Consider the following 14461-nt stretch of genomic DNA (forward strand, 5'->3'; position numbering starts at 1 on the left):
GTCAGACAAAGTCAGTCTGGTCAAGATATACCTGCAGGACATCAAGGTATAGGCTAGCTCGACACACACATGCACACACACACACACACACGCACGCACGCACGCGCACACACACACACACACACACACACACACACACACACACACACACACACACACACACACACACACACACACACACACACACACACACACACACACACGACTGAAGACTATACAATATATGAAAATGTATATTTACAAAATGTCTTCTCTTCTCTTCTCTTCTCTTCTCTTCTCTTCTCTTCTCTTCTCTTCTCTTCTCTTCTCTTCTCTTCTCTTCTCTTCTCTTCTCTTCTCTTCTCTTCTCTTCTCTTGCTGCCAAAGCCCATCACACTGCTTTTGGAGTCAGTAGCGGCTAAGGATCTGTCCTGTCTAATAGCTGGCTACTGTCATGTGTGTGTTGACCCCAATCTCAACATTTTTCCATGGACAGATGACTCGAAGAAGCACAAAGTCTCCACAGAGGAAGGTGAAAAATACAGACACACTGGATCTGATTTATCAATAATTTCATGTGTGAAACTTTCCTAAAAGAAACATTAAAAACTACCACCACATTTATCACATCTTTGGACATACCTCAGAAGTCCATACACTGTCTCTTAATGTATATAATAAAAAATAAAAAAGAATCCCAACAAAACCCAGTTATCGCAAGCTTGGATTTGAATTAGATTTGAGTTTTTACTAATTAATGAATATTATTAATGAGTGTTAATCATTAAATGATATATTTTTGGGACATGTTCTCATGTTGAATCTGTATGTTTATGAATGTGTGTCCTGCATGTACTGTATGTATGTGTATATATTGTGTGTGTGTGTGTGTGTGTGTGTGTGTGTGTGTGTGTGTGTGTGTGTGTGTGTGTGTGTGTGTGTGTGTGTGTGTGTGTGTGTGTGTGTGTGTGTGTTCATAGGTTATGTGTCGCGGTGTGGCAGCGATTCAGACTCCTCTGATATGGATGCACTGGCCACTCTCGTATCCCGTGACGTTAAGCCACGCCCCCGTATCAGATCCTCGTCGGACCCAGATGGAAGAAAGAGGAAGGACAAAAGGGACAGGAGGCAGAAAGAACTAAGCGTAGTAGCAAAAGGAGGCAAACCAAAGAAGGAGACAAATGAAAAGGAAGAAAAAGATAAAGACACTGAGAAAGAAAAGTCCCCACCATCCAAAGATACAGAGAACAAGAGAAGAGAGGAAGGAGACAGTAAGGGAAAGGTAGAGGAGGAAAATGGAACAAAGACAGAGAGAGTGGAGGACACTGGACAAATACAGATCAAAGTGACAGACAATGACTCGGGAGGAGAACAGGAGAAGGGGAGCAGTGAAAAGGAGGGTGGAGGAGGTGAGGACGGGGCTAGAGGAGAGAGAGAAGAGACGCCATACACAGTGGAGGAGCAGCCGTCGCTGTCGGAGACCTCCGATTCATTTCGTTTCCTCACCAGCCAATCCAGTGACTCCCTCGACGCCCTGGAGGAAGATGACCTAATTTCCTGTTCCTCCTCTCTCCGTCCAAAAACGGACTCTTACCCTCAGACCCATCTTCATCCCTACTGTCCCCAGCAACTTCACCTCTACCCCCCCACGCCGCCTCACAGCCCCACGGGTTACAGGAGATCCGGCGATGGCGCTGATCCCCACCTGCTTTCTTCGTCTTCTTCTTCCACCACCCTCAACCCCAACGAGAGACCCACCATCGACCCCTCTTTGGATGACAAAGTCCTATGCTTCGTTGAGCTCTCGCGCCTGGTGGACTATCTGCCTAGTCCTCCGGAAGCCAGCGATGAAGAGGACGACGCAGAGGAGGAACTGAGGAGGCGGAGGAGGATGGAGGTGGATGAGTCCATTTGGGCGGTAGGGGAAGGGGGAGAAGAGAGCACAAGCGAGGAGGTTGGTTTAACACAGCGTCGACCCTCAGCGTCCCCCTGCTCCTCATCGTCGCGAATGGATTTTGTGTTCAACTTCGACCAGCAGAGCGACGCACGCTGCTACTACAAACTCTGCACCAACGTCACCCCCGACAGCGCTCGCAGCCTTTCAGAGGCCGTACCCCACACTGAAGGAGAGGCGAATGACGGCGTGGAGGTGGATGACTGTCGGGACAAGGCTGTAGACCCGGAGCCTGTTACCATCCTTCAGCCTCCTCCTGGTTTTGGGGACAGCAGTTCAGACGAGGAGTTCTTTGATGCACGGGATCGTTTTGCCTCGCCTGAGGACCCGACATCTGGGGCTGTGCCTAGAGGTGATTTGGTTTTCAGTGCGATGTTGTCTTCCAGTTTCTCTTTCATGTGATACTGTGCTCTTTGAGAGATTCTCCCTTTTTGAAGACTTGATGTTCAAAAACGTCAATTCACTAATGTAAATATGTATTCCAAATACCAATTGTAGCTTATGCAATGAAAAAAAAAAAAACACTTTACCTTAATTAATAGTAAATACACTTTAACTACTTTAATAGAGTAACCAGCAGTACAACATACTTTACTTTTCTTTTCTTTTTTTTTGGGGGGGGGGGGGTAGTACATATTAATGAACACAGCAACAACACTACAGCAGTAGAGTTGGAATGCTGTCTACATACATTGGTGTTAGCAAGGATGCAAATTTTCATCCATGTTTCATGATTCATGGATCATGATTAATGTAATATGCAGACCATATTCCGAACATGAGTTTGAATGTGGCTCACAATCTAAATGTCCCATGAGACACTACCATATTTTCAGTTTCAACATGAAACATTGAAGTGAAGTAAATAAAAAAACTATTGGATTTGTCTGAACCATTTTCCTTGCTGTTTTCCAGATTTTGCTGCTGAGATGAAACCAGACCATCCGCGCACACTGAGCCTCAGTGACATTGGAATCTCAGTGTCAGGGACGGAGAAGGAAGCAAAGGATGAGGGGGGCAGCGTGAGAGATGAAGAGGAAGGAGGGGGGAGAGAAACACTGTTCCAACTTAGGAGGAGATCGCGTAAGCGACGCTCCTTCATGGAGACAGGTTTCACATCCACCGTGTCGTTCCCTGAACCAGGGATAGATTCAAACCAGGACCCGGTCTCAAACAGGATTCACAAGAACCTCCTGGCACAGACAGTTGATAGACAGTTGCTGAGTTCTCCAGAATCTTCCGGACAAACCCAGAATCCCTGTCCTACGGTGTCTTCCCTCTCCCGCTCTGAGGGTGAACCTGCCCAGCTGGAGTCTAAGCCCATCTGGTCCAAGCCCCGTCCTCACGGACCCGCGCCTCAGACCGGAGATGGAGACCCACGGCCTTCACCCAGGGTTAAACAACAGGACATGGAGATGGAACCTGATGCCATGGAATCCAAATCTGTCACAGACTCGGTAAAGGAGGCACCTTGCCCAATCACTGCTGTCCGCTGCCGGGTAGAGCCAGATGGGAAGGAGAGCGCTGACCGAAGGGGAGATGGAAAGGAGGAAGGAGAGAAAGAGGAGGACGTGGGAGAGAAGAAAGAAGACGAGGAGGAAGAAGATGGAGAGAAAGAGGAAGTAACAGCAGTGTCATGGAATGGACCATTGACTACTCATATGTTCTTGGCAGATATTGTTGAGGAAGAGAGTAGGGGGGAGGAAGCAGAGGAAGAGGAGAAGAAGGAGGAAGAGAAGAGAAGGCCTGTGCCCAGTTCAGAGTTAAGACCACTCGTTTGTTTTGAAAGAGAGATGAGAGAGAGGGTGCACGTGGTAGATGAACGTGTTGACAATCGTATAAAACGTCCATCGCACTCACCACCACCCCCTCCTCCACCCACCTCCCCTCTACCTCCTCTGCCACTTGTTAGCAAGTCCCTGAATGACCACTCAATGAGGGGAGATGGAGGAACCCCAACCCGTATGTCCATATCCATCTGCAGTGATGGTCCGGACCAGCACATCGGTAAAGACAACTACACCAACAACGAGCAAATACATGTTGAGGTCAAGACCAATCATGAGGATGAAACCATTAGTGTTTTTGGTTCTGTCACTACAAATAGTGATGATGTTGTTTACAGCGCCAATTCAGACAATGTTTTTGAAGATCATTATGAAGTTGATAATTCCTTACATTCAAGTCTTAGCGATTCCACTGCTAAAGACAGCATTAGGGTTAATACTAATGCTAATACTAATACTCATTCTGATTATGCTGACACTGTAAATTATGTTACAACAAAAGCTGTACCTGCAACAAATGTTGCCGTTCCTACATTTAACGCCAATGTTACAGTGAATAAACTTCCTACAATTGTCATATCCTCATCCAATAGTACAACTATAACTAAATCCACCACAAATGCCGTCACCCCACCAATCATTGACACCGCTTCAAATGTTATCTCAACTATGGCTGAAGCTACACATGAAGGTAAATTAGATATGTACAACACTAGCTTAGCAAAGGCTAACATAGCCACAGTCCATGATGTTTCCAAAGAGTATCAATCCCCGACACACTTCCTGTTCCAAAGCTGCTCCCCTGGCATCATGGGCCGACTGTCTACATCCACAATTAGGGACAAGATTCAAAGGCTTCCCCTCTATTTGCCTCGCTCTCAGGAAGCCTTTAACCAAAGTGGGATTGGTAATGTAGCCCAGAGCCCCTCTCCAGAGTTCATGATAGATGATACTGAGATCACCGTCAAACTAACACATAATGATGATGATGATATCAACCAGACAAAGGACACTGAAATGAGCACTGTGTCTGAATCAGCAGAGTCAGATGATTCAGATTCGACAGTTACAGGATCAGATGTGGAGGGTGACGGTGTTGTGGAAGCAGCTTCTGCTGAGATTACACGTTCTACCATGTCAGAAGTAAAGGAGACGTTCGAAAAGGTGGTGATGCAGGGAAGTGATTCATGGCGCCAACCTGAGCACCATACCGAACCACTGTACTCTGGGCTGAACAAAGACACACCAGGACCAATAATAAAGCCTCCAAGTTACAGAACAGGGCAGAGCCTTGACCTCAAAATGTTTACTTCAGGCTCAAAGATGGATGTTCCTGGTCCCATAAGAGAGGCACCAGAATCCAAGATGAAAGCCATCAGCCCCAAGTCTGATGTTCCAGGTTCCAAAATAAGCATTCCGTCACCTTCTATCCCCCCTCCCATAGTAGTGACCACACAGAATCTAAACAGACCAGGCCTCCCCTTTCTCAGTGATTCAGAGAGACAATGTCGGACCAGTAGCGACAGGCTAACACTAACAAGACTATGCAGGCCTGCAGGGGAGAACTCAGACTCATTTGAAAGGCAGAGCACAGGCTGTGGGGTGTTCACCACCTGTAAGGACCAGCCCCAGACCAAAACTCCTGCCCAACTGGGGCCGACTTTGAAGCCTGACTATGGGTGTAGCTCTGTGCTTGCGGCTGGGTGCGAGTCGGTCATGGAGGGCGTCCAGGTGCCACTGGATGCTTGTGGTTGTCCAGAGGTCTATACCAACTGCCTGAGCAAGGGGGACAGCTTTGATGATGAGCTGACGGTCTACGAGTTCTCCTGCCACACTCAAAGCAGTGGTGTGACCCAAACCTCCGGGATGGGGCTTCCTCTCATGACCGCTCCCTGTGTTCCCTCTTTCCTCTCCACCTCCCCTCCCACCTTTCCTTCATCCTCCCTCTCTCCATCCTTTCCACGCTCTACCCTCTTTTCTGCGTCCAACTCAGAGCTCAGCCCCCTCCTCTCACCACTATCTGAAGCCTCAGACTGTTACCCATCTAGAACACACAAGGACACCATCAGCCACCTGCGTGTGCGAAGGTACCCAGCACCTCCTGCAGGCTTCCAAACGCTACGCAGTGATGTGGACCAGCTCCTCTCTGTTCTGGATGGGCTAGGAGGGGGAGCGTCTGTGAGAGGGAGAGGAGGCCGCCACCCAAGGGATACTTGCCCTGCCCACTTCACAGAGAATAAGCGGGTGCTCCACACAGAGGCACGGCGACTGATGGCGGGCTGCCAGAAAGTGGTCGGTGTGGGGCAGAGCCCAGAAGATATGCTCTTTTGCCTGGCCGACAGTTTCCGAACCTTGGTGGAGCTGGCCGGGGTGTGCCTCTGGTTCTCTGGTTGTGATCGGTGTGACCGGAGGAACGCAGAGGCTATCGCAGGTCTGATAGATGTAGCACGGTCATTCACGGACTTCTGCCTGGCAGCAGAGCGTGCCAGTGGGAAGCGAAGCTGCCAGGACCTGAGCACCAAGCTGCTGGCCAAACAGTGCACAGCACTCACTGCCTCCGTCTTCTGCCTCACACAGCTGTTCCGCACCCTCACTGCACTTTGACTCATTCAACAACCATTGCATACAAGTCATGCAACCTCATGGTTGACCTTTGATTTCTGATCTTTGAACTGGGACACTGCCAAGTGGCAGTGATCAGTGATGTGAGGTTATCTGGGGGGGGACACTGATGTGACAAGAGCTCACGTGATGATGATCTCAAATGATTATGAGAGCTCTCTGTGATGTCATAGAGCCAATTCATGGCATCATAGAGCACAATGCCCTGCTCTGGGGTGCTGATAACTATCATAGATGGGGGAGGAGCATGTGGCCACCTACTGTATGATGTGCACGTACTGTAGCCCACAAATCAACCATTCAAGTAATGGACAAGTAAAGAGTAATGGACGTGTAGACTGAAAACAAGCTGCAAAGAACTTCACATACATGTCCATATCTTAGCAAACCTGCCTGCATTCCAGCATTGAGCATTGATGTTTTGAATGTATTGTATGTTATTTGTGTATTGTTTTGTTTATTTAAAATGTCCAAGATCATGGATTTGATTATTGATATGTTACTGCAGTGTTCTCAAGTGCAAGAGAATGGAATGTAAAGAAGGGGAAATTGGGAGAGTTTACAGGAAAGGTTTTAGATTGAAGAGTAGTTATTATTACAAACACAGACGTAGAGTTTGATGGATCCAGGATCCAGTGTACAGTATGTACTGTATTGTGTCCATGAGCTAACTGAAATGATTCTGAGTTTTAGATGATGTTGATGATTTCATCTCTCTCATATATCTTATCATTTCACAGGCTGTTGACAAGGAGTGTTTTGAATGTTATTACTGTAATTGTTTACAAGAACCAAAAAGAGAACCTTTTTCAGATTAAGTTTATTTTGAGCTCATTAGATCTTTTTTCCCCCATAATGGACAGTACAAATGAAGATTGGGTTGATTTGACTTGATTTTATCATGTAGTACAAAGCTATTAGCCTACAACTGTATGCTATTTTATAAGAATAGTAGCTGAATGCTGATGTGTGCACATTGACTTTTGGAAAAGTTAAGGTTGGCGCCACGCACATATTAATTTCAGTTTCATTTTGCGTATATTTGATATGGTTTGTACAATGAAATACACTTGCTTGCGTTTCTCTTGTTAGAGACAGTTTTAGCACTTACTGTAGATGTGTATGTCCCCATGGCATTATGGCTCCTTACAATACATCCATCATACACTGCACCAGTCAGGTTCTTTCTAGCAGAGCATTATTATTATTATTGTTATATTACTACTAGTACTACTACTACTCGGGAACGATGCAAGTTGGAAATGCATGCCCCACCCAGTTATGCAATACCTGTTGTACCCGTTGTCAGAGTACCCGTTGTACCTGTCTGTCTGTCTGTCTGTCTGTCTATCTGTCTGTCTGTCTGTCTGTCTGTCTGTCTGTCTGTCTGTCTGTCTGTCTGTTTCCCTTTCATGCCCATATGGAGGTTTCTGTATCTGTCTGTCTGTGTCCCTTTTATGCCCATACATGGAGTTCCGTGTCAGGCATGCGTACACATGGAGTCCAGGCCAGTCTATGACGTCTGTACTATGACGTCATATTGATGACACCAGGGTACTTATGGGGAATTGCGTGTTTATCGATATTTTTTGGAGATCCACTGATCCGACCGACTTCCCACTTGGCGCATGCCTCCCTCAGGTACGATACGCACACCAAGTTTGAAGTCGATTGGTTCCATATATGGGCATATTGTTCGGAATGGGCGGTTCTGGACAACCGGAACGCCATTATGCCTAAAATGGGGGAATATCGGTCGGACCAACCGACTCAACACTGGGCACCGCACTGAGGCACTCCCTCGGGTCCTCGACGATGCACGCACCAAGTTTGAAGTCGATCGGTTGGATGGTTCTCGAGATACGTGAACTACAGTCGCACACATGGACAGATTTTGCGCATTTATAATAGGACTATTGCCATTATCATGATTATTATTGTTTGACCGCTGTTTAAATATCTCTTTCTCAAGGTAATCCTGGCCAAGGCAGCAACACATTTATTTACAGACTGAAGAACAATTAAGAATATTCACAATAACGTCTACAAAGAAACATAACAGAAAAAGAGAGCAGAGGAGCAAAAGAGAGACAAAGGTAAAACTGCACTAAACTTAGTCTTTCAAATGTCTCTCCCATGCATGGAGGCTTTATAACCTTTATTTTTAGGGACAGTCAGCAGAAAATACCTACTATGCCCCTTTGCCCCCTATCTGTGTGTTCGAATGTTACAGTATCTGAGCAGGAGTGATCACTTGTGTGGACCCTTCAAACTGTACCTCTGTTTAATATCAATACTGTAGATTGGATGTTTTCTCAGTATGGCCTTCTGTGCACAGTATGTAATGATATACCAGTTACATAGCCCTTGCATGGACACACCCTGCCCTGGATCATGATGCATTATTATTTCACTAGTAAAGGTTACTCCTTCAACAAAATACATTTATGTTATTCATTTGAAAATGTAAACAGGAAAAATAAAGTAATCATGAAAGAGTATGGACGTTTTGTTTATGGTTCGCCACATACATTGCGTGGGGTGTAGGACAAAAAGCCATGGGCACAGGTACGTGAAAGTGTGGATGTCTATGGATGCACCACATGCGTGGCATGATGTGTGTGTCAGAGTCTATGCCCAGTATGCCATCGCCAACCGGGGCTCTGGGGGGTATGGATGGGGGTTCCAGGGAAGGGTCTCTGGTACTTTTGGCTTTGGGGTCCATAAATTGTGTCTGAGCAGTGGAAATCATAGAGACGGCCCACCACCCCCACCCCGACAGGAACATGGAGAGAAAGACAAGGGAGAGAAGGAGGGGATGCACACTGACAGATACTGTTAATGAGGCTGGGTTTTAATGCTGGGCTGATTGGCATGAAGGTGCAGTTGCCATCTGCTTGATTGAAGACAGGTGTGAGAACGTTAAGAGGGTCAGAGTTGTCATCTGGCTTGCTTGTAGATCTGTGTGGTTATCATCAGGCTTGGCCTTCCCTCCTGAACTTCAGTTGTACCAACTTAATTAATTTACTGTGCTGTTGGTGATATAAAGTTTGATTTTTCAGTCAGCCGTTGATGGTTGTCCCGGCATGTGGAAGTGTCTCTCAGCAGTGTGTCTTGGTGTGTCAACCAATACACTAATTGACAAAACAGTAACTGATCAAATGTGCTGTACTGTAGTTGACCTGTCATCTCAGTGGAAATTGATACTTCATTTACATTATGACAACGGATATAGGCTATAGTAGACATACGTAACCTTAAGCATATTACTTTACACAGGTACATTAAGGTGTTCCATTGTGGCATTTTCACTTGGAATGTTTCGGACCTGATGCTCATTGGACCTGCATGCTCACTGGAGAAATTAAAGTAATGAAAAGAAGAAAAAACAAATCACTTTACAGTGACAATCATTTACAGTAGCAATATTTCTGTATAATTTCAATGGCAACGTGTTGAAACACTTTAACTTTTACAGGGTACATGTTTTGCTTTCTTTGGTTACAAAACATATATTTTAATATTTGCTATATTACATTTCCAATTTGCAGTGAAGTGTCACTTTGATCTCTGTGTAGAAATTGCCTGCAGACAGAGGCTGGAAAATCATTTTAACATTATCTGTGCTCACCAAGCATGTCATAATAATAAGCCATAAATGCATTGTTGATTTATCAGGGATTTTATCTGTGAATGATTGAATGATTAAGTCTGCTTTAGCTTTGTAATGCTCATCTTCCACCATTAAAAACAATATCAAGTGTGTTTTTGTGTTCATTTATTAATCCTAGTCAACTGAAGTAAGTCTTCCATGCTTATTCTAACATGCAGGAGATGACAAGACAAGTATTATGCCCTTAAGTTCACTACTATTCCACTTCTAGCTGATCTAACCGATTTCACCTCACCTACTTCCTTCCAACAAACATTACAACACTGTGACGATCCTTAAATAACCCATCTGCTTATTTGACCGCTCTGTCGCCAAGCAGCGATATTTATGCACCCCTCCTGTTCCCAAGTTGGTTTCTTAGATCGTAGATCGGCTACTTTCACACAGCTTTACTACTGTATTATTGTGATCTGCTTTGATTGTGTTATAATGTGTATTGTCATTAGTTATAGATGTAATGCATGTCTAGTTGAAACTAAATGTATGTTACTGCTGAAGTTAGAAGCACTGGTAAGATGTTCGTATTTGTAATAGTAAACAACAGATAACAGTCAGATCTGAATGTGTAACCATAGCTATGATGTTAACTGTGTAAGCTGAGTTTTCTGCTAGGGAAGCTATGTTTATGGTAAACAATAGGGATTCCCAAACATTGCTAGAGTCATACTGCCTGAAGAGGCTGTGGAATTTCAAAACATGTCGTGTCTGACATCACCTAGCAGGAGGGTAGAAGGAATAAAGTGGGTTTTTACAATTGACAAGGTCATCAGGGGTTATAAAGGCGCTCCACAACGGGTGCGCGAGAGGATGCCAACCCCAAGGAGGCACGGGGCACTCCCTGCCCCGACGAGGAGGCATTTACTGCCACACTACTGTTTTCAGAATCAGGCTTAGCTAAACATTCTGGCATTGTCCGTCTTTTGGCTTGAATAGCTGTCTGGCAATATTCATGTACAGTAAAGTATGACTTGTCTACAGTTTAAGAACATGGGCTCCATCGGGACTAAAGGTCTCAAAGTCAGATGAAAAGAACCCCCAGCTCTCCGGCTATTCAAGAATAATGGGAGGCTGTCAAGGTCGAGAAGGGCCTTTACAACCCTTTATCCACCTATCTAAATTATATTATGTTATCAAGAATCAGGGAATTTTGTGTCGGATAACAGCTCTCAATCCGACTACATAACTTTCTTCCAACTGACTTTCATCACTTGTTGAATTAGTTCCAATCTTCCTTTTATTTTTTATTTTCATTCCCCCTCCTCTGTTTGAATTTTGCTCTCCATTTCATGTTCTGCCATTCCGAGATCGTCTCTCTCCATCGCGACCTTCCCTAGCCAGACAACTGTATGACCGGAAACATTTGAAAAGCTGGAAGCCGCCACCCTGAACCTATGCAGCTGTACAATGTGCATGCAAAGTTCCTCATTACTGTCTATGGGGTACAGGTTGCCCCGTGACACTGACGACAGCACTTTATCCAGTTTCATGCTAAACATAATATGTTTAGCATGAAACTGGATAAAGTGCTGTCGTCAGTGTCACGGGGCAACATAGATATACATAGATATGTATATACTGAGATTTCAGTTCCTTCTTTCCCTCTTTTTTGGTCTTGTCAACTGATTTGTAGTTTGTCATGGGATGTCTTCCAAGTTCTCTTTATTCACTACTGCTTCATTGTTGTTACTGACTAGACAAATACATTTTCCATTCCAAATGACTAAAAAATAATTAATTGTAATTATTTTGTCTCATGGTGTCTGTTCCCAAACTCATTCTACTGATGTCAGGTTTACTTGGGAGATGTGTTTGTTGGATGAGGCGACGCACAGTGCTTGTGTTTAGCTTTATCCTAAAGCTAAACCCCTTATAATTGGTGCCATCTACAGACCTCCAGATATAAATGCATTGTATGACTTCATTGAGGAGTATGTGACAGACAGGCAGCTTGGATTTAATTCTAACACCAACATGCTACGTAAAGACACTCCCATCTTTAAATCCTTCAGCAAGTTCTGTAGCCTGTGTAGCCTTTTCCAGCTGATAACAGTATACAAGGAAACAGAGGGTGTGCCCTACTACTCAAACCATCATAGGCCTAATTTTGACCTCGGACCAGAATCTCAAGAAGTGGCGTCATTGAGTGCAATTTAAGTGACCATAATGTCATTTTCTGCACTCGTAAAATTTGTTGTTGTCAATTGTCACAACACAATCAGATTCAGATCAATGAAACACTACTCTAGGTCTAGTGAAGCACTAACAACTGCTCTGGAGAAAATGGACTGGTCCATTGGCTGTTTCTCGGCCACCCCACCCACCTCTTTCAGACCGGGGTTACACAAATTATTGCCAAAATCCCATTTAATGGTATTGGAGACCGGGGTTACACAAATTATTGCCAAAATCACATTTAATGCATTGCAGACCAGGGTTAATTGTCAAAATCCCATTTGATGGTATTGGAGATCGGCGTTCCACAAATTGGGTGTCCCAAGTCCATGGCAAATATCTGTCACTACCAAATTGTCCTGTTAAAATAATACTTGTTTTGTGTGCTTACATAGATGTTTATCATGTTCTCATCTATTCTGCTGAAAGGTGCAGCCCCATGCTCATGAAACACCAGGTATAAAAAGAATGCTCTATGCACAGCAGCCATATTGGGAATGAATTGGGCCCCTTCCTTACTTCCTTCACAGGTGTTACCAATTGATACTAATTAAGGCTCTGTTCCATTTAGTGTGGCATAGTGGTTGTCTTATTTTCAAGGACCCCTATAACTCTGAGAGTGTACAAATGGAACCAAATGGTTCCCTTTGTACACTCTCAGAGTTACACACCCACCATAAGGGGCCATTTGGGAACCAAAATGGAGTGTTTCTAGTGAGCCAACATGCACGATATCAGCACCCTGACCAGAATGGAACAGAGCCTTCATTAGTATCATTGGTAACACCTGTGAAGGAAGTAAGAAGAGGCCCAATTTCTTTCCAATATGGCTGCTGTGCATAGAGCAGCCGATCTGTAAGCTCATCAAGATGCATTGTGAACTTGTAGATCATTATTTATTAATGTCTGTGTTATTCCATTGTAATTTTAGCGTTGATAAAAAATGTTATATACTAATTTTGTGTTTTATCTCATATGATTAGTGTAATGATACAAATATTTACATATTTGTAAATGGAAGCATGCAGTACAGTATATAGCCTAAACGCCACCAGGGGGGCGTTTTTGCGATGGCTTCATATCTGAAAATGTTCAGGCCAGGATCCCAAACTGTACAAGTGTACCAAGTTTCATACTTTTATGAAAAAGTGATAGATTTTCGGACAAAACCACCGGACTACCTCGCAACATCACTGAATTGACCATTAACTATTCGTCCTGAACAGTTTATGATGTTGTACATGATATTATTGTAATCAGTGACCATCAAAACATAGGTGTAGACAAACTGCCCCAAACTGTACAAGTCTACCACGTTTCATGCTTTTATGAAAAAGTGAACGATTCACCTAAAATATTGTCTCAATCCACCAGACTATTTCCATTGAATGGTGTGATTCATTGTAGATCGGGTGAAACTTGACACCAACTCGGTTCAGGGGTCTGCCATCAGAATAGCCACTCCAGGGGTCACATGTGGCACCCAGGGGCCATGTTTGGGGCCCCCGGGGACCACAGGAACACTGTTGCTCCAATCTGCATCAAAATTGACAAAAGAAATGATCTGGGGCAGAATGAATGATCGCGTCGCAGACATACAAGGTGTGTTTCACTCTGTTTTTTATTTCCTGTCTTAGGCAGATATGGAAGCCGATATGACAATTGTGAAACAACAAAACATTACAGGGTACACTCAGCTTTGATAGGTGGTTATGTTGCTGTGATCCTCAAATCCGCATTTGAACCCAAAAGCAGCACAGAGAAGGAAAAGCACTAGGACACATTGCTGCAAGCAAACCAGTTAATCTGTTCTTATTACAAACCTGTAGTACTGTCTCAGCAATGGGGAAACACAATTTCGCATGTTGTCAATGTTGCTGATTAAGTATAATTGTGAAAAAGTAAGAGGTAAAGATTACAGCTAATAGTGGCAAGTTAATGGGCTGATAACATCTGAAGCAGGTGTTTATTGAGAAGTGGAGGACGAGAAATGTCATAGCTGGTTGAAACTATCAATCGATCCACTTTGTGGTTGGTTCCAAAGGTATAGATGCCCGAAAATCAGATGATATGCAAGATACATTGTACCCTGTGTATGTATTTGAGTAAATTCACACATATGTTTTAGTTGTCAGACTAGTAGATTGCGTCATAGCTGTCTCGCTTGAACTGCTATATTAAGAATGATGAAACATATATCTGGACAAGTCAAAATGTCCAGCCAATGACCCTTGTGTCTAAAGGTCTGTGATTCAAATAGAGATGAGAGAACAG

General features: G+C 44.3%; 1 protein-coding gene across 1 annotated transcript in view; it reads left to right on the forward strand.

Annotated features, from left to right (window-relative positions):
* frmpd1a (FERM and PDZ domain containing 1a) overlaps window positions 1-8838 on the forward strand; it is a 48370-nt gene extending 39532 nt beyond the window's left edge. The window contains exons 13-16 of the mRNA XM_084078640.1: window positions 1-46; window positions 367-511; window positions 960-2285; window positions 2849-8838. The exon at window positions 1-46 is cut by the window's left edge and continues 137 nt beyond it. Of these exons, the coding sequence (XP_083934766.1) occupies window positions 1-46; window positions 367-511; window positions 960-2285; window positions 2849-6324 (4993 nt within the window). The 3' untranslated portion in view covers window positions 6325-8838. The remainder of the gene's footprint in view (window positions 47-366; window positions 512-959; window positions 2286-2848) is intronic.
* The last annotated feature ends 5623 nt before the right edge of the window (window positions 8839-14461 follow it).

Source organism: Gymnoscopelus microlampas (assembly GCF_963454915.1).
Source record: "Gymnoscopelus microlampas genome assembly, chromosome: 2".
NCBI classification, from domain to species: domain Eukaryota; kingdom Metazoa; phylum Chordata; class Actinopteri; order Myctophiformes; family Myctophidae; genus Gymnoscopelus; species Gymnoscopelus microlampas.